The 20,313-nt window shown below is 35.2% G+C and overlaps 2 protein-coding genes and 1 pseudogene across 5 annotated transcripts; 2 read left to right on the top strand and 1 right to left on the bottom strand.

Annotated features, from left to right (window-relative positions):
- Positions 1-1,213: 1,213 nt before the first annotated feature.
- LOC110661863 (uncharacterized) lies at positions 1,214-1,669 on the top strand. Its single transcript, XM_021820660.2, has one exon. It carries the CDS (start codon positions 1,214-1,216, stop codon positions 1,667-1,669), a length of 456 nt encoding a protein of 151 aa, XP_021676352.2.
- A 3,841-nt stretch (positions 1,670-5,510) lies between these two features.
- LOC110661820 (mannosyl-oligosaccharide 1,2-alpha-mannosidase MNS3-like) lies at positions 5,511-15,169 on the top strand (annotated as a pseudogene).
- On the bottom strand, positions 15,062-19,702 carry LOC110661818 (potassium channel KAT1). Of its 4 annotated transcripts, none has more exons than XM_021820578.2 (12): positions 18,954-19,702; positions 18,650-18,868; positions 18,279-18,437; positions 18,132-18,189; positions 17,716-18,033; positions 17,174-17,413; positions 16,852-16,950; positions 16,728-16,760; positions 16,430-16,615; positions 15,825-16,347; positions 15,612-15,696; positions 15,160-15,381 (listed from the first exon to the last, which is right to left on the bottom strand). In XM_021820578.2, the coding sequence occupies exons 1-11, from the start codon at positions 19,133-19,135 to the stop codon at positions 15,641-15,643; spliced, it is 2,073 nt and encodes a 690-aa protein (XP_021676270.2). In that variant the 5' UTR covers positions 19,136-19,702; the 3' UTR covers positions 15,160-15,381; positions 15,612-15,640. The 4 variants fall into 4 exon arrangements, 3 of the variants coding, with proteins under 3 accessions (XP_021676269.2, XP_021676270.2, XP_057991839.1); XR_002496211.2 differs by having other exon boundaries at positions 15,309-15,381; positions 15,612-15,757; XM_021820577.2 differs by having other exon boundaries at positions 15,062-15,381; positions 15,612-16,347; positions 18,954-19,689.
- Positions 19,703-20,313: the final 611 nt, after the last annotated feature.

Genomic DNA, 20,313 nt, shown 5'->3' with positions numbered 1-20,313 from the left:
CAAAGCTCAAGAAATGAACAACTAACGAGAATGCACAATGCCATTTGCTTCTCAAAACTTCAAGTAAAGGTTCTGTTTAGTTATATCAGTTGTTTTAGTAGTTGTTAGTTGTTTTAATAGTTATTAGCTATTTTACTAGTCGTAGATATTAGTTATTAGTAGTTAGCTTTATATAGTTATTAAAACAGAAGTGTTCGATAAAAATAGCTATTAGAATAGTTGTTAAATTTAAAAATAGTGATATAATTTTATTGATTTTAATTAAAATACTCTCTTAATCTATAAAAATTAATAGGACACTTGTATAAATATTATGTCACTGAACAATATAAATAAAAGAGACTATCTTAAAAACTATTATCGACCAGGGCCAAAATTAACCAGCCAATCCGCCAAGCTATTAGCTTCTCTATAAATGTGAACGACGTTAGTCTCCAAAACATATCTGAGAATGCCTCGAACAGAATTCGCCAAAGAAGACAGCTCCCCAAAGGCATAGTCATACCGTTAACCATGGAAACCACACCCTCATTATCACATTCTGCAATAATTTTCTGGAACCCCATTTCAGTAGCCATCTTCAATCCTTGAAGCAGCACCCACATCTCAGCATTTGTAAAATTGAAGTATACAACACAGACCCAAATTAACAATATTTTTGTCTTTAGTTCACCATAAATCGGATTCAGACAAGAATTTCCCAATTAAAAGCTACCTGTACTTAGCAGTTGGCCACTTCATAATCCCTTCACTAGCATGTTGCAACTCTAAATTCATAAAATTTGGACACCCGTCATTAATCTTAGCTATTGAATCAAGTGTACGTATACTTGTTATCTAGTGGTTGGACATTCATGTATATAAATAAGCATGCATGTTCAAAATCACTACTGTTAAAATTGATAACATAGCAATAATTGCAGTGGGTTGGTTTATAGATAGATGCATCATCTTTATGACTGACTGCTACCTCTAACAACCATCTTTATGAGTTTCCCAACTACACCCAAAAGCATAGGTTTCAACCTCAATTATATGGCTATTGCAAAATACTTGAGAGAGACTGGACTACACAAGTGAAATCATGTGATGCTTTTAATGCTTTACAACTACCGAATTCATATATAGAGCCAAATCCATCCTTATATATTGTCATCCACTCCAAAGTTTCAATCTGCGTACTGTCATCTTCATAAAGAAAGAAGACCTTACAATGTCATCTGAGCTAATCAAACTCCATAGAGAGAATGCAGAGATTTACCATGGAGAAGATCTATGCAGGCAGAAATTTCACGAACTGCTGGAATCTTTTTCTCTTCCTCGCGGTGTCTTACCCTTGGATATCATTGAGCTCGGCTACAACCGATCCACTGGATTTATTTGGCTCAAGCAGAAGAACAAGAAAGTGCACAAGTTTCACCTCATTAACAGGACTGCCCATTATGATACTGAAGTCACAGCTTTTATTGAGAAGGGTCGACTAAGAAATGTAACTGGCGTCAAGAGTAAGGAGTTTTTTACTTGGTTTTACCTTTCTATTATCTACATCAAAGATCCTTCTTCTGGCAAGATTGAGTTTGCAATAGCCAGTGGTCTGGGCAGCTCGTTCCCAATTTCAGCTTTTGAGATCGAAAATGACAAGGATGATGGCCAGAAGAACGGAAGCTGATTAACTACTTATAGTCCATTTACTATAAGAAATAAATCTGATGGAAGTCTTTTAGAATTTAAGTAGCTGTTTTTTGAAAGTTCTAGCAACTGTCATGGAAGATCAACTATAAATACAATGTCAAGAATAAATACAATTCCTTGTTGCATCATCTCACTAGAAATATGGGATTTTTTTTACCTAATTCAGTTCACCATATAATCAAGATTTCGAGTGTACCATTAAATATATATATATATATATATATATATATATATATATATATGAGTCTTATTTATTATTATACCTAAAATAAAAGTTACAGAGATAAGAATGTTAAGGTAGATGAGTGATCATATTATACTAGTAATGAGAGTATTAAAGAAAAGGTAAGAGTGGTACCAATTGAGGATAAGTTGAGAGAAAGGAGATTGAGGTGGTTTGGTCATATGAAGCGTAGACATACGGAAGCTCCTGTTAGATAAGTAGAATACATTAGGTTATTAGTATAGAGGATAGAAAGAAAAGAAGAGGTAGACCTAAACTGACTTTGAGGAGAGTAATACAACATAATTTAGAAGAATTACATATTTTCGAGGATTTAACGCAAAATCGTTTAGAGTGGAAAAAGAAAATCCATATAGCCGACCCTAAATGTTTAAGATAAAAACTTGATTGAGTTGTATATTATCTACTTAAAAAAAAAAATTAATAATTATTACTATATACTAAAAGAGAGGCTACTTCTCTATCTCTCCCTCGTATTTTTCTTTATTTGGTGGGTTTGTTTTCTTTGAAAAGACCTGGACTTTATATTTATTATATAATTAATAATTATTATTTGATATTAAATATTTTTTAAATAATAAAAAGCGTGCTATATCTAAATAACTTTTTTAATTTTTATTAAATATGCCATGTTTGATTTATTTAAATAATATATTAAAAATGAATGTACACACTAATAATATTTACAAATACTAAACTCCTATTCTGATAGAAATTTATTTTAAAAAAAAATTGTCAAGTTTTAAAATAATCAAATGTTAAAAACTTAAATTCTCATACTCTTATGATTTAATACATTGAAAAATTAACATAATTTTTTCATTTATCTTTACTTGACACCAAAACTTTCGGTATTCAAATAAAAACCATAAATTAATTAATGATTAAAATTTCTGTTGCAACGACAATAAGCAAGTTATTTACAATCCTCTGCTAGCCTTTCATCTGGTTCTTGACAACCTAAAACAGAAACCGAAATATGATCCTGTGGTACTTTACTGTCCAATCACTAAAATAAAAGAGTCATCTAGAACTTGATAGAGATTTTCCAGGGAAAATTGGACTTACCAGTAATGACGGATTATGTGAAATTGTTATATATACTGTTGAAGGGAAGCTCTCTAAGTTTCTGGTGAGAAGGGTTCGGCAATTGACTATAAGTTTCTGTACTAGAGACTTCAACAGGATGTACTACCAAGCTGACTTACTTGATGATCATCAAAATCTTTGGTATATATGAAACCCAAGAGTGTCGTAATCAAGTGTAGGGTGTATCACCCTGCGGCAAATTATATGATCCAAAAATTGAATTCCACTTGCTATGTGTTCAATCTCAATTATATATCCATCCTGATCCCCAACTTACTCTCACAATACTCGATGATTTCCTTTCGATCAGCAGTACTGCATCCTCTCTAGGCCCTCGAATAGCAATTAGAAAATGACCTCCATATCAAATGCAATTCATTCTCCGGGCCTTCTCTTTCCCACTAGAAGTAACAAACTCTGATAAAAAAGGGTTACAACACCCATCAACTATCGAATCTTTCCATATTGAGTCAAAGCTTATTATATTTGGCCTAAAGAACTTACTGCTTGAAGGGAAATTATTGTCGAGATCGGATCCATTATGAACTCAAGTATTGAATAGGAATGACATTAAACAAAGTAATATTTTAAAAATATTTATAGAAAAGTGTTATATATATACATATATCATGATCTTGTTGTGAGCAATACATTTCATATGATTAAAAGTGTTATATATATATATATTAAAAAAATGCTTTCATTTTGAATTGATGAGCATAATTTATTTTATTCACTTTCCATTATAAAAGGAAAAAATACACATAATTGTTTTAAGGAAAATTAAGAATAAATGAAACAAAACCATTGTAAATTAAGATCAATTCCTAAATATATTCTCCCATTGCATGCATGGAGTGCACGCTACGAAACGTCTGTAGCCCAAGAAACAGTAGTCCTGCAAACGATGCAAAATCACATGGTTTCTTGAATTTTATGGGCCAATACTCATGCACAGCCGAGCGTGGATGTGGACTTTCAAGTCGGGGGAGAGAAGAATTAATTTAATTTAATGTCAAAGCTACAGACATCTTTCTTTGACATCCCTCAACCTCTCTGTGAGAGCATATATATATATATATATATATATATATATATATATATATATCCCAATATTAATGCTATTTAATTAGAATTTAGAGTCAATTTATTTATCAATGATCACAAATTTAAAATACTCGATGTATGCCAGCTTACCTCAATATTGAAAAAAAAAATCATGCATGTTTTCAAGAAAGAAAAGAATTCGTTGGAAAAGAGTAAATTGAGAGGGGGAGAACTGATTCGTCATTCATTAAAGAAAGAAAGAAGTTCGATCAGTAAAGCTCAGATGGTTTTTACATCTCTTTTATTCAAATATTAGCTATTATCATCTCTGTTACAACGTATCCAAAATCGTGTTTACATTTTTAAGCTTGGTAGCTTCAAAGAAAAGACAGAAAACTGCAACAAAAATCACCAAGAAAGCATCGAAAGAAAGAGGAACCATCTTCTTGCTGGACAAGATTAGTAGGATATGGACTCTAGGGTTTTGAGGTTGAAAGATGGCAGTAAAAGGTGACTCTGGCATTATTGGGTTTCTCATTGTGGCAAGGAGACGAGCCAGAAGGAGGAACAAAACCCTTAGGGAGCATAACAGAAAAAGAAGCAGAAGGCCTGGTTTTGAAGTTCTTGATCTGCTTCTTTCTCTTTCTCACCATTTTTCCGTTCTTTTTCTTCTTGTTGTGGACTCCTTCGTTGTCCAGAATGAAAGGCGGGGTGTTCTTGACGTAGAACCATTGGTATTGGGCTGGTTCTTTTGGGGTAGTTTTGGGTTGGATTGCATGGGATGTGGAAGAAGGGAAAGCAACGTTAGAGATGACAAGGAAGAGGAGGAAGAGGGAAGTGCAAAAGAGCTTCTTCAATATTCGATTGAAACCCATGAGAGCAGAGAGATTGCGCAGTGGAGCATTTGTATTGAGAAGGAAACTGGAAGGGGACGACTGATATTAGCTATGAGATTGGTGAATTGTTAATCCCAAAGGGTTTATTGTTGCCTTTGAGAGACAGATGGGGAAGCTTTATAGGGTTTTTATTCAAGGATCAAGATCTGGAGTAATGTGTGTGAAAATTAAGCAAAAGTTCATTATCATCAACACTCTTGAGTTATTAATTGTAATCCCGTCGAACGGAACAGCCGATTAATCAAATATATAATCATGACTTCAGTCAACACGTTGCTAGTAGTAATTAACGGCCATTATATAATAGTTCGCATAAAACAACCCAATTCATTGTTATTATTATTAGATAATATTTAGTTGTCAACTAATTTTTCTTAGCAAAAATAAATATGACATGTAATTTGTATAAGGTATTAATATTTATACAGATAAATTTTAATTTAATGATATTTAAATTATTTTTAAAATTATAAAATTTTAAAAGTTAAATTAAATAAAAATTAATTATCTCAACCGCTTAACCGCCCAAAAAACTGCAACGATTTTGGCGCGGACACGGGAAATGTTCCCACGACGTGGAGAGAACAGAAAAGTCTCTCTCTGTCTCTCTCCGTCCCGTTGACTTGATTAAGAGCGTTATCCTATTTAAATTCTGTCTCGCTCGCATTATCACTTTTTCTTTGTAAACCAGCAGCAACCGAAAGCCGAAAACCAAACAAAACAAGCAAGAAGTTGTCCTTACTTCACAATTCCCACGAATTCAATTCCCCGGCCTACAATTTTCCTCGCTTTCTCTCTAATTTCTCTGTCAATGTTTTGATTTGATCCGAATCTCAGTTTTGTCTAATCTTCTTAATTCTCACATCGCTGCTCTGTCTTTCTCTCTGTTTCTGTAGATTGCAGAGCTAGCCAGACCACGGGGAAAAACCCTAATCTAATTCGAACATGTCGAAATCCCTCCCTTGTTCCTTGAAAGATGTGCTCCATGAAATATGTGCACTATGATAACGCCAAGTTCCGCCAACGTTCTTTCGTCAAGGTTCTTACACTCTCTTTTGTGATCAATTTCGCTCGCTCTCTCTCTCTCTCTCTCTCTCTCTCCGGAGTTGCTTTGGTATTTGATGGATGATAACAAGTTTAGCTTGATGAGCTTGATCGTGTTTGAGTTTACGTTGGAGGTTGGTGTGTGGTTTTTGTGGGTATTTGAGATAGAATCGAGCTCTTTTGCTTTAAATATTAGTTAGCTTTGGGTTAATTTTGTGGATTTGTTGAATTGCAAATAAATAACAACAATGCAATGCAGTTTTGATTTTTGAAGTCTTAGTTCCGCAATTACAGGTTGGATGTAAGAATTTTATTACCTGATGCTCTTTTATCTATTTGTTAGTTTCCCCAGTGCTTGTGAATCTCTCATAAACGGACAGTGTCAGTTGACCATGGAATTTCTTTTTCAGATCTAATGATTTCTATTATTAGACTTCTAAATTTGGATATCGCTTATTTAGCCACAGATTCGATTATCTATTCGTTGGAGTTGTTTGCGAATGAAATTCTTATCTTATAACGTGGTATTCAGTTCTTTTTAATTTTAGTATGAAGCAATATATCTTGTAACTCAGTATTACTTACTAAAAAATCCCCAATTGTTATCCAAAATTTAGGTATTAAATCTGATCAATGCATCTTATGACATAAGCGTAAAATTGTAATTATGTTTACTAATAACTTATCAAATTACTTATGATGTCCTTATGTTACCTCTTAAAGTTTTTTTTTTTTTATCTTTTCTCCTCAATCCATTTACAATCGTTTATTTATTGTATTTGAAAGTCATGATTTTCCTTGATATAGATATTCATTCTTACACTTCGAATGCTTCCACCTTATTGGTGTCTTTTTCTTCCCGGTGATCTCGCAGTCCTTGATTACTAGTAACTTAAAGCGTGAATGTGTAGGTTGTATGGGAAGTTTCTAATATTATTGAGGATCTTTGGTTTAGCATGTCTTATGCTGACTCTTACAAGCAGTCCCCATTCTTTTTCTGATGGACTAGCGAAAGGAGCAAATACTAGTAAAGAAAGTATTAAGGATGGAAGTAACAGACTTCGAAGATTTTGGAGGAAACCACCAAGGCTTCCTCCTTGATTATCACCTGATGAAAAGGGTACTGATAATAAATCTATTCATGAGTTAGGGAGGCTAAATACTGATCCAATATGGTTAGAAAGGCAACAAAAAGTAAAGGAAGCTTTCATCCATGCTTGGTCTGGCTACAAAAAGTATGCAATGGGATATGATGAACTTGTGCCATTGAGCCAGAGGGGAGTTGATGGGTTAGGAGGTATAGGCGCTACTTCCATGGATGCTCTTGATACAGCCATGATTATGGGTGCTAATGAAGTTGTTTCTGAAGCAGGCTCATGGATTGAAACACACCTTTCTAATAGGATTGCCGAGAAAGGCCAAGTTAATTTATTTGATACTGCCATTCGTGTCTTAGGTGGTCTTTTAAGTGCATATCATTTAAGTGGAGGGGAACAAGGGACTAAATCTATGCATGAGGGGCCAAAACCAATCTTTTATCTAGAAACTGCTAGAAACTTGGCTGATTGTCTGCTAGTGGCTTTTACATCCAGTCCAACTCCTATTCCCTTCAGTGATGTTGTTCTACATGGTTCCGCAAAGCATTGTGCACCTGATGGTTTAGCAGTACTTCAGAAGTTTCAACTTTGCAGCTGGAGTGGAGTTCAATTATCTCAGTACCATTTCTGGTGATCCCTAGTACAGCATGGAAGCTATGAAAGTTTTGGCACATATGAAGAATCTACCTAAGGTAGAAGGGCTAGTTCCTATCTACATAAGGTATGGATCTTTGGCCTAAAGTATTTATGTTTACTCATGCAGTCAATAAATTATCTTTTCCATATTGGTTTGCACTATGAAGACCTAGACATTATTGCTTATTTTTTCTACATGGTTGCTGCACTAATTCATCGCTCATTCTGTCTAGACTTCTTGTTTCTTAGATTGACAAGTGAATGGGGTGAATTTGAAGCAGGTTTACTGTTCTTATGTCTATTTGATGATAATGCCTGGGTGTAGACTCTTTCACATGTTGCATTTTTCCATTAGTCCGCATGCCACAAACTACCTTTTTCCTGACTGGATTACTTTCTTAGTGTGGCATCTTTTTGTTTGCTGTCCACTGGTGATAGTTTTTATATAAATATAGATAGAGAAATAGGTTAGAGGATAGAAAGAAAAGAAGGGGTAGGCCTAAACTGACTTGGAGGAAAGTAGTACAACATGACCTAGAAGCATCATTTTTGAGGATTTAATCCAAAATCGTTTAGAATGGAGAAAGAGAATCCAGATAGCCTTCCCCAAATTCTTGGGATAACGGCTTAGTTGAGTTGAGTTGTATAGATAGAGAAATAGGCTAAGCTAGGCCTATGTAATGCTATGGGAACAGCTTTTTTTTTTTTTGCCCGCTGTTTCCCACTATGCTGCCACCTTGTGAAAGAAAACATCATATGCATGTACTAGCATCTAGAATCCAGAGCAGCTAAGAAATCGAGGTGCTTGCAGGCCGGTCATCACTGCACTCTAGCTGGTCAGTGGGGTTAAGAAAGTGTTCCATTGGTGTTCTCATTGCAAGCTTGATGAGTCTCTACCCAATCCATTCGTCAACATTTTCTAATGGTAAAAAAAAAAAAAAAAAAACTTTTCTGACAATCTTTGCTACTGCAACCATCATTCTTGGACGTGAACCTCTGTTTTCTTGATTCATCCAATTGGTTGGGATTTTAGATGTCTTAGGGTTCACCAACTTCATCAAGTGGTAACAAGAAGATCTACTGTTTAAACCTACTTGCTCACACGAAGAGAGAATATGATTTTTTTTTTTCCTTTTGGTTAATCACCAAAAAGCCTTAAGGTTTACATTAAAATTTGCTTTGGTTCCTCTTGTTTTAAAATTAGATTTTAGTCCCTAAAATATTATCAATGAAAAGCACAATATTTTGGGGACTAAAATGTTTTATGATAGAACAATTCAAAGACGAAATTGCTAATAAATTTTAAAATTTTAATGACTGAAGTACGGTCTAATTTAAAATGTAATTTAAGTTTTATAATTTAATAATTAAGAATTAAAGTATATTGTCATTAACAAACTATAAAAATTAAAATTTCTAATCTTGAAACAGTAAGGACCAAAGTCCAAAGTATCTTCAAAAATATGTCTTTAAGTGCTACTTTGGTTTGATTGGAGAGCGCATCTTTTTTATTCTGATTTTCTCTTTCCATTATTATTATTTTTTAATGATAGTCAAAAGATTTTTAAGGTTTCTTATCCTCCATGCTCTATCTTCCTTGTCTATTCTCAATAAAATTTCTTTCCTTATAGAAAAAAGGTTAATGCGATCACTATTTTTTTTTAACACGTGTTTTTGGTTGCTTTATTCCCTTCTTCCTTTTTGTCCTAAAGCCAGAAAATTTGTCTGAACAATTATTTTTGGTCAGTGAGATAAAATGGCTGTTTGTTTAATGTTATCTTCCTATTAATTGCAGCCCTGACTCTGGTGAATTTAGTGGAGCAAATATTAGACTGGGATATCGTGGTGACAGCTACTATGAGTACCTAATAAAAGTATGGCTTCAGCAGGGAACCAGCTGAGATACCAATTTTACCTATCTGCATGAAATGTATGAAGAGGCAATGAAGGGTTTTAGGCACTTACTTGTTCAGAAATTAATCCCAAATGGATTGGTTTTTGTGGGGGAATTGCCTTATGTTCCAAAGGGTGCTTTCAGTCCCAAAATGGATCCCCTGGTATGTAACAATGTTAACCTAACTGATTGCTTATGTGTTCTAAGACTCCATATATTCTTGAATGTTAAGTGGTCAGGAAATAGTCAGCATATGACATCGGCCACACCATATAATTCATGTGAAATTACTGCTTCACTTGCTATTTTATCTAAGTCTTTCAAAGTCTGGAGCTATAAATCTGCATCAGTTTGCATTTGTTTTTAAATAGCTCAAAACAGATGATGCCTGCTTCATATGTTTTTAGAGTTTGGGATGTTAGTTGTGATCTAAATGGACATATTTACTGTCATGCCATTTTAATTCACACAGAGTTATTGCTTCTAGTTATGACTTCCTCAGAAGTAAAGTTTCAACATATGGTAAAGTGATGCATGCAGTATTTCTCTTTGTTTTACTTGAAACAAATCAGAACAGTCAATATCAGTTTTGATGTTTGAGAAACATAAGAAGCTGTTCAGATAATGCAGGGAATGGCATTATTTTTTATACCGTAAAATTTTCCTCATTGAGCCATGCAGAATTTAGAAATTCATAAGGTAAAACAATTGTTTTATGCTATAGCGTGTAGTGGAATAAACAGTCTGATTTGGTGAAGTTTAGAGTAATTTTTAAATCAAAACTTCAGTATCATGTTTTTTCAATTCAAGCCAAACTATTTATATGTAAAAACCAAATCAAATGAAACTAATCACAGTTTAGTTTGTTTTTTACTATGGTTTGGTATTTTTTTTTTAATCTTAAGGGAATTAAAGAACGCATATCACAAATTATAATATGATCATCAATAAAATTTAAAAATTACTATCAAGGAATAAACTTTTTAAACATGCATTAAAATAGTAACTTAAACCAAACAAAATAACTTAGTTAAATAAATAATTATATGTATATATATTATAATATTCAGTTTAAAGTTTGGTTCATTCTTTTAATAATTAGAAATTGAACCAAATTGTATCCTTTTATAAAAAAAAAAAATCCAAATCAAACTATTTGGAGGGCTAAACCAAACCAAATTACCACAATCAAACTGGTCGTCTTTGAATTACTGGTGTAGACCACATAGTAAGCACTCCTAGTAGTGGGAGCATGACCCAATTTTATGTATTGGAAATATAATGGTCTTTCTTTCCTTTTAATAATTTTGATAGTGTTACATATCAGCCTGCATTTACTGAGGAATAAGGAGAGAAAGAGGTAGAAATAGGTGAGAAAAGAGAAGAGAGAGTAGACAAGAAGAGAAATAGATTGGATAAGAAGAGAGAATATTTCAGAGATTTTAGATATCTTTGATTATCAATGATCTTGGATAGTTTCCTCTTTACAAGTAAATTTCTATTTATACATCTTTGGATCATATAACTGCTCTTTACAGTTACAACTGACTGCAGAGTAATTACAATAGAATCCTCCTATTTAACTGCTGGACTAACCCACTAACTGCTCTACTCCTTACTCATAACATTCCTCACTCCTTGACATCATTCTTGTCCTCAAAAATGAAGAAAATGTTGGAAATTGAAATGAATTTTAGGTGTTGCCTTCTCATCAGCTGACAGAATGTGAGAATCTCACATAGCTTCTTCTACTAGCTAGTTGATTTGCTGAATTTTGGAATAACAAATGTTGATTTCCATCATATGCTTCAGCTGAAATGTCCTATAGAATTGGTTAAAAGTTGCAGGTGATAGTATGAACTATTAATGAACAAAGATTTTTTTTTTTTTCTTTTTCTTCTCCAAACTTTCCATGCTTGTTCCCTGAAGATCATAATGCCATTTGATGACTGAACTTTCTTCCTTTCCCTTCTTGATACTTCCCATTCATCTTCTAAGAGACTTATAGGATCACAATAGCTGAACTCACTATCTTGGCTCCTAAAATTCTGCCACTTGCTTACAGTAACCACATTTTTTGTAGCTCCTTTATCGTTCTTGTTTTCAAGAACATCCCCAAAAGTTTCTACAACAAAAATTTCAGGCTTAGCTTCTACAGTCCCCATTTTCAACTCTAGTTTCCTATCATCACCATTTCTATCCTTCTCCTCATATTCTTCTCTTGCACTAGACAAATCGGAAACAAAATCCTGTTCCTGCTCCATCTCAATGTGCTTGTCTTTCTTATTGGAAATTTCATCAAGGACATCTTGTTCTTTACTTAAATTTTCAAGAAGTGATCCTTATTATTAAAGACTGCAACATTCTCCTTTACTACTTGAATTGCTTCCGCCACTTTATCAATTTTCTCTTGAAATGACTAATCATATTTCTCTAATTTTTGTAACAACAATTCTTTTTGCATTTTTAATCCTCTTTCAACAACTTTCATAATCCTATGAAGTAACTTCTGTTTGCAATGATGGTCTTCCATGATCATCTTGTAGAAGGCTGAGTAGGATGTTGAAAATTTTTGTTTCTTCGAGACGAAAGATTATAGGGACTGGGGAAGAAAAGTTGATGCAGAAATAAGGATTTCAAGAATTTCAAAAAAGAATAGAGAGAAGAAATTAGGGGAAAAGTGGAGGAAGAAATAGGTTTCTAGAAATTCCAGGAATTTCAAGAAACAGTTTTCTTGAAATGCAGGAAGTGAAAAATTAAAGAAAAGAAATAGAAGAAAGAATCAAAAATTGACAGAAAAAAGAAATTTGATTCAAGAATTCAGGAAAGAAAGAAGAATAGAAAAGAAATCTGAATAGAGGAAAGGGAAGAGAAATAGAAGAAAGGAGAAGAAGAGAGGAAGAGGATAGATTAGAAAAGTAAGAACAGAAGAAGAAGAGGAAGAAGAGAAGAATAGAGGGAAAGAAGGAAGGAATTTCAGAGAAGAAGAAGAAGAAGAGGAAGAATTAGAGGAAATAAGAGAATAAGAGAGAAGAATAGAAGAAACCTAGTATTTTGAGAAGAGAAATCTGCCATAGTGCAACTTCCATGAAAAAATTTTCAGCAGTTGCCCATTGATCTAACAACTCTGATACCAATTTGTTACATATCAGCCTGCATTTACTGAAACAGAGGAATAAGGAGAGAAATAGGTAGAAATAGATGAGAAAAGAATAGAAGTAGATGAGAAAGGAGAAGAGAGAGTAGATGAGAAGAGAAATAGATTGGATGAAGAGAAAAAGAGAATATTTCAGAGATGAGAAATATCTTTGATTATTAATGATTTTGGATAGTCTCCTCTTTACAAGTAAGTTCCTATTTATACTTCTTTGGATCCTATAACTGCTCTCTATAGTTACAACTGACTGGAGAGTAATTACAATAGACTAATACAATAGAATCTCCTTATTTAACTACTGGACTAACCCCCTAACTGCTCTAATCCTTACTTATAACAGATAGAAGATCCTCTGAGATTTGACTAATATTATGATGGTCTTCTTTCTAGACTCTGGCAGTTACACTTCCTTATTTTGAAAGCATCTGTCCTTAAATGCCTCTTTTTCTTTTCTCTTCCTCTTCTAGTGGGAAGACAAATGGAACTTAATGAAACAGATGCAAACAACATGCTTTCTGCTTTTCACACTATTTGCATATGCTTTGCCTTGGCTTGCATAATCTTGGCGCCTAAGATGTGCTTTAAGCTGAGCTCATTATGTCTCTCTCGATGATTTAGTGCATATGCGATTGGATGCGTATACACAGTCATCAAAGTATATTTAAATTATTGCATTCTTTAATTAGTTTGGAGGGAAAAAATAGAAAAGGGTTTTGAGGGCAGCTAAGAACTCCTAGATTTTGGTCTAGCACGCACTTGGCAGCATTTTGCTAATGTTCAGGTTTACTGTTGATTTTGCTGTGTCCCTTTCTTGTAAATGACTTTCTCATCTCTGTATTTTGGTTGGAGAGAGAGAGAGAGAGAGAGATTTGAATTCTTCTTGATTGCATGTCTCTGGAGTGAAAGTCAGTAAGGCCATCCATGATGCATATGTTCATAATAATTATTGATGTGTAAACTATCTACTTTCTTTTCCAGGTGTGCTTTTTACCTGGTACTCTTGCTCTTGGTGCCACTAAGGGCATCACAAAGGAAAAGGCAATGAAAGACAAACCAGTACTCTTGCTCTTGGTGCCACTAAGGGCATCACAAAGGAAAAGGCAATGAAAGACAATCTGCTCAAATTTAAAGACCTGGAAAATTTAAAGCTCGCTGAAGATTTAGCAAAGGCATGCTTTGAAATGTATTCAGTCACTTCTACTGGTCTTGCCCCAGAAATTGCTTATTTCAACACCAAGGTTGGTTGGATTTGTAATATTTGTTTCCTGAAAATGATGTTAGATCACAAACTCTATTTTGCACAGGAATGGACCATTGTGTTTGTACCAGTTGTACTCCTTTCACTTCAAGCTGTTGCTTTCTTTTATTCTTTTAAACACGTCTTATGTTTATGTTATACAATAATTTGATGTCTGGTTCTGAATTATGCAGGAATATTCTGAAGGTGGGCTTGATTGTGGAAATAAAGGTTCTAAGTTTGTTGATGACATAATAATCAAACACTCTGATTGTCATAATCTTTTGCGCCTGGAAATTGTAGAATCGTTGTTTGTATTGTATCGAATTACAGAGGACCCAAAGTGCGTTCTTGAAAATTCAGGCATTATGTTATCATGTATTCTTTTTTCTCACTTTGTACACTGCACACACAGTCATTTGTTTCATATTCTTTCTTTCTTTCATGATTATTGTAGTTATCTGACCAAATATCATATATTGCAGATACTGTGAATGGGGTTGGCAAATCTTTGAAGCATTTGAGAAGTACACAAAGGTTGAATCTGGTGGGTATTGTTCTTTAGAAGATGTCACAGTGCTTCCTCCTCAGAGAAGAGACAAGATGGGGACCTTCTATTTGGGAGAGACATTGAAGTATCTGTACTTGCTACTTGGGGATAGCTCCATTGGATAAGTTTGTCTTTAACACAGAAGTTCATCCTCTTCCTATTAAACGTAACTGGGAGGGACTGGTGTCTTTTCTATCTGAAGCACACATGTGAAGAAACACATTTGCAACTTGTATTTTGGTGAGAAATAGACTCGAGTACTTCTTGCAAAATGGTGGTCAATGAAGTACAAATCAAGAATTGATAGCAGTGCAATGTGTCGGACATTTAATCTGCACTAATTGTCTACAGAGCAGAACAATTTTTTGGGGCAACTCTATTCATATGGCCCATCAGATTATGACATGGTTGTAAGATGTAATTGTTTTAGTTAACATTCTTCATATTTATATGTGGATGAGGTTCTTTGCTCCGAAAGTACTGAATGAAAGTGCAACCATCTGTAATTGACTTATCCAATTTTCCAGCACTTGCTGCAGTTTTGGAGGCCTATTTGGACCAACTTATATATTGCACTTTTTGTCAATATTTCTTTATTCATCGTTCAAGATATCAAGCTAATCTGCATGTCCACATCGAAAACTTCAACAAACTTTTAGGTCACATCGCAATCCAAATTTTCGGTGTCACTTTGAAAGAGAAACAGATGATCACCATCTCGAATGACACATATATCATCTATTTCTGCATTATAAGAATTGATGACTCTTGTAAATTTGTACCCTCCAAACTTTTCACCTGCAGGGTCAAAAGGTGCTACAATGACAAATTGGATAAATCATAAGAGAGAAAATATGATTAAACAAAACGTCCTTGTTCAAGGTTTGATATCATTGTTCATTTTATCATTGTTCATTTCTTTGTTTGCGTTTATTCTTATACCTGCTCGAACTTGAGATTAATCTATAATAGTTGTTCCTAATGTTAGGTTAATGTTCAATGCTCTTTTGAGGTCAAACTGAGCTTACCGCCGATTATGAGCAGCTCTTCTATGGAATCAGGCAGTATAATTAGCTTTCCACGGGGCCTCTTCAATGTACTTCTGTTGTGAAACTGCGTATGGATAGTGACTCTCTTCTTGGTTAATTTCTTTGATTCCCTATTGCTGGGACAGCTATAGGGGCGTGAACTAGAGTTTGTGGGTACTATTTTAGAATGGAAATTGAAACAATTGGGCTCACCTACTCCTTTATGTTTGCCTTGATTATTCTGGGATTCTTCTGATTCTGGCTCAATAAAGTCTATTGTATGTTCATCTAATTTCCTTCTATTTTCATAACTCAGTAAAAGGTCATAAATGCTCTTATTTCCCTGCTGTTCTGCTAGAGCTTTTGGGGTTCGTCCTATGGCATCTGGTTTGTCTGCATTTGCTCCTCCTTCCAGCAGAATCTTAACCATTTCAAGATGCCCCTTGCGAACAGCAGCAAGAAGAGCCGTTTGGTTGTCCTCAATTGTTGAATTTACATCGCCTACATGTGTGATAAAATTATGATCTGCTCCTCTTTCGCCATTTCCTCTAGCCTCGGATTCCTCAGCAGATAAATCTCCTACTTCACGCAATAATGGATCTCCATGCGAATAATTTTGATATCCTGCCTCAAAGCACCATCCTTCCTTTGGTCCTCCATCGCACCATTCACTGAGAATCGTTCCTGGATCTTTTTTCTGGTAATCAAAGCCTGTGCTTTCTGATCCTTGCAGTTTCTGTTTTTGTAGGATAGAACTCTATTATAAAAATGAAAAGAAGGCAATAGTACTTAATTACTCAAAATGCCAATATTATTACCTTGAAAAGATTATTCATTATGATACGACCATCTTCTGTATTTGCCTGTATGGTGTTAATCAGTGAAGTTCTGGTTAGTCTAAGTATTTGAGAAAGTTCACTTGTCCTGGCTGTGAAAGGTTGTGGCTTGTAATATAAAACTCCAATCTCTCCAAAAATATCCCCTGCAGTTGCTTTCCCAATAACCTGTACAGTGCATGCAGATAGTATGAGTGCTCACTTTGGATTTGACTAATATGAAGTACGGTTTATATTGTTGTTAGTCCAGCCTGTAAAGAATGCTTTTATAAATTATCACCTGGTCAATTCCATCCGAATAGGATATCAAATCCTGCAACAAGGAATGATTCCCAATGCAAATTAATCTTGGTAGAAGGCATTTCTAGGAATTGAGAAAATTAATGAGGTTGAAATTAGCTTACCACTGTTCCTGAGACAAGTATATAAAGATCTGTTGAAGCTTCACTCTGCAAAATTACGTCCTCCTTGGGTGGAAAATATTCAGCCTCCATTCCTGAAGCCTTTTAAAATGAGTAAATTAGATTAGTGTCTACTAATATCAGATAATAATATGTACTTTTATGTTCCCAATGCCATGCTGCTTATTGAGTAATTGTTTTTGGAGGAGCTATAGAGCTGCTTACAGTTATAGCTTAGGAAGAGATAAGGTGGGAGGAGGAGGAGGAGAAAGAAAGAGCCTCATGCACATACATGAATGATATGCAATTGCATATTAAGCATTACCAATTGGAAGAGGAATTCATGAGAAACCCCTTGAAAAAGATATACTTTTTCAACAATGGGGTAGAAGAGATGGCGTGCAATGCTTGAACGAATTGCTTTTGGCAGACCATTCAAGGTTTCTTGTTGCTTCAGTCCTTCTGTTTTGAACTTCAGACACAAGTGTGACAGCATTTGATCCTGTATGCGAGGTGGCAACTGATTTCGTGTGGCAAATTCTGAAGCTGCTCTGACTGTGTCCCTCTATGATTTCAAAAGCAAGTTTCTCTACATTAGTTGTCAGACTAGAGAAAACATACTTTCTCTTGAAGGAAATCATACTTTCCAATAAAGAAACTAACTTGAAAAATTATTCTAGTCTGCCTACATTTTGAGAGTCATAGATAGGTTTCTTTAGGATACTGTTGATTGGAACTCACTGTTTATTTTAGTTCGTTCAGGTTCTTTTTTTTTCTTTTTTTGGCTGAATTTGTGGAATTTCGATATCAGGTGAAAACCTAGGTGGAAATGGAATCGTAGAAAGCTACAAATACAAGTGAACTTACAAAATTCCTTGTGCGACTGGTCCAGTGAACTACAAGGTTTGTCATGTTTCCAATGAGGTAAGCTGTCAATCCCAAGTTGAACAACATGTAGAAGATGTCGAAAAGCATCTCCCTGGGGTTCTCAGCATGCAAGTCCCCATATCCAGTTGTAGTTAGTGTGGTAATAGACCAGTAAATAGCAGTTACATATCTGTTCCAGAGACTGTCTTCTTTGAAATTTGGGTTTACTGCACCTATCCATGTTCTCTTTGGATCAGGATACCTGTCTGCAATCAAGTAGTTAAAGCATCCAGCGCAGTGTACTGCAAACAGGGTTACCTGAAACCAAGCAGAGGGGGAAAGGTGTTTGGAAATTGCTATACTGTCCTGTATAACATATTACTGAAGGAAACAAGTGGGAGTTTTTCATTACTTACAGAGACGAGCTTTGTGCACCGAGTCCAGAAGTAGTTGAACCGGATGTCCTTCTCAAGTCTGAAAGAAGCAAACAATTTATTGCAATCCTTCTATCATAACAATTTGAAAATTTGAGGAAAATAAAGTGCATAGGATTGATGATCAACCTTGCAAAAAGGGAGCTGACACGTCGGAGACGCCAAAGCCTAAGCATGTTGAGTAATCTAAAGCCAATTTCGCTGCTGCTTCGATTTGTGAACAGGAGACTGAGAGACTGAAATGGAGCGGTTGAGCAAACATCAAAGAGAAACCAAGTAGATATGTACCTGCAAATTGGATGAATTTTTTTTTTTTTTGGGAAGGAAAATTGAATGAATTAATTGCTCAAATATAAAAAGTGGGAAAAAAAGAAAAACAACTCATTTAGAATGGGAGCTGCCAATTGGAGCAGGGTGGTTCTTCTAATAGCAATAAATCACTCAATCGATTCTATCAATCTGTATGAAACATGGCATTTAGATGCTGCCAGCTTATTCACCTGATTGCTATTTTCTTCGGATCATCAACAAGGAGATAAGTTTGGCTGTCAAGATATGCAACGAAAAAAGTGAGAACAATATCAATGGCAAAGAAGCCATTGACAATGTTGTCAATGATGAAAAGAGCATCATCTTTCTTGTAAGTTAGAAATGCAAGCTCAAATGGAGAGATCCAAGCAGAGTAAACGACTAGAACAACCAGCCACATCTCCCAAGCCCTGTAATGAGGAGCAGGACATGAGAAGGTCGAGTTATAAATATAGAAAGAAATAACTGAGTGAACCATGGCACACATATTATCACCTATAACGGGAACTGTAGGGGGAAATTATGTATCTTCGGAGTATGGTTGCCTGGTTTATTCTAGCTCCAAGGGATGGTAGAAGGTCACTAGAAAAGAAGCTGCCGTGGGGGATGCCCTCCATTTGAACATCCTCTTTACAGAATCGTTTGAAGAAGATTTTGGCACAGGAAAGTGACATCATGGGCTGTTTGAGTTCCTAAGAATACTGTTAAGTTTTGGTGAAGGTGAGCCCCTTGGTAATGGCTTTATTTATATGGCCTGGTAGGCTTGTGACAGGTGACACCGGTTAACTCTGCTTTTTACGGCCTTTTTTCCTTAGTACTCGTGACATGTATGAAATGATTCTGCAGGTAACTTATGCAAGTAGTGCGTCACTAAAGGATGAAAATGAAAGCATGAAAAAAACATGAAAAGGGAACTTTCCCTCCCGTTTGAACAACAAAGAAGATAAGAAAACACAGGCAATGGAAGAAAGAAGGCGATGTGAGATAGTAGTGCAAGTGGCAGACATGAGACTTTCTGTAATGTTGTAGTTGCAGCGATGAATATTCTGATAGAGAGAGAGAGAGAGAGATAGAGAGTCAGGGAGACAAAGCATAGAAGATGGTAATGGTGCTTCTGCTTGGTGTGATTGTGCTGGTGGTGGTGGAAGGTCCATGATCAAATATGTGGAGGTGTGAGTCATTTATAGACAAAGGTCTCGCAAGGACAGATTTGAGTGAAAATATATTGGTGTTTTCACTTCAAAATCGAGAGATAAACCAAATAGCATCGGTAGATTTAGGCAGGTTGTTCAAATCATGGATGCCACGCGGACCAATAACAACTTAATTTAGAGGGGTGGCATTAATTTTTGACTCATTCTCTCTTCCTCGTCCTTGGTACTATCCTAAAGGTTGTTTTTTTATGCAGCTCAATCAGGACCATAAGTGTGAAATGGATTCCCGCCATATATCCAGCTGCCCCTCTCTTCCTGCCTTCTCTCTGGCTTTATGGGTATATTACTTCACCGATTTCCTCTTACAGGCCCACGTCTTGATGATTTGTTGATAACACATACGTTGCTTGTTTTATCCAAATTCCAAACACTCTTTATGGTATGAATTTTCATGTTCAATCTTTATCTGGATTGTTCATGCTGCAGTTTGTGGTGCGTGCCTTGCTATTATTGTTTTAGATTAAATTCCAATCTAATAATTTCAAGAATTACAAAGTGCCAAAATGTTTCTGGGCAGTAGAGATGATATTATTAACAATAAAATAGGCTGCATGTGAAGGGAAACTTCGAAAAAGTTGTCATTTATTTTACATGTGAAAGAAATTAGGGACCCAGAGAGATCAAGGAGGTCCCCTGGGGTA

The sequence above is a fragment of the Hevea brasiliensis genome, chromosome 15 (assembly GCF_030052815.1).
Source record: "Hevea brasiliensis isolate MT/VB/25A 57/8 chromosome 15, ASM3005281v1, whole genome shotgun sequence".
Lineage (NCBI taxonomy): Eukaryota > Viridiplantae > Streptophyta > Magnoliopsida > Malpighiales > Euphorbiaceae > Hevea > Hevea brasiliensis.
Note: the sequence above shows the minus strand (reverse complement) of the source record. Positions and strands in the feature narration are given on the sequence as shown.

Coding starts and splice junctions, on each gene's coding strand:
- LOC110661863 (XM_021820660.2), top strand. CDS start 1,214: ATGTCATCTGAGCTAATCAAACTCCATAGAGAGAATGCAGAGATTTAC.
- LOC110661818 (XM_021820577.2), bottom strand. CDS start 19,135: ATGATGTCACTTTCCTGTGCCAAAATCTTCTTCAAACGATTCTGTAAA. Junction 16,951..17,173: donor ATGAATTCCTCTTCCAATTG/GTAATGCTTAAT, acceptor TCATTTTAAAAG/GCTTCAGGAATGGAGGCTGA. Junction 16,348..16,429: donor TAATGAATAATCTTTTCAAG/GTAATAATATTG, acceptor CTACAAAAACAG/AAACTGCAAGGATCAGAAAG.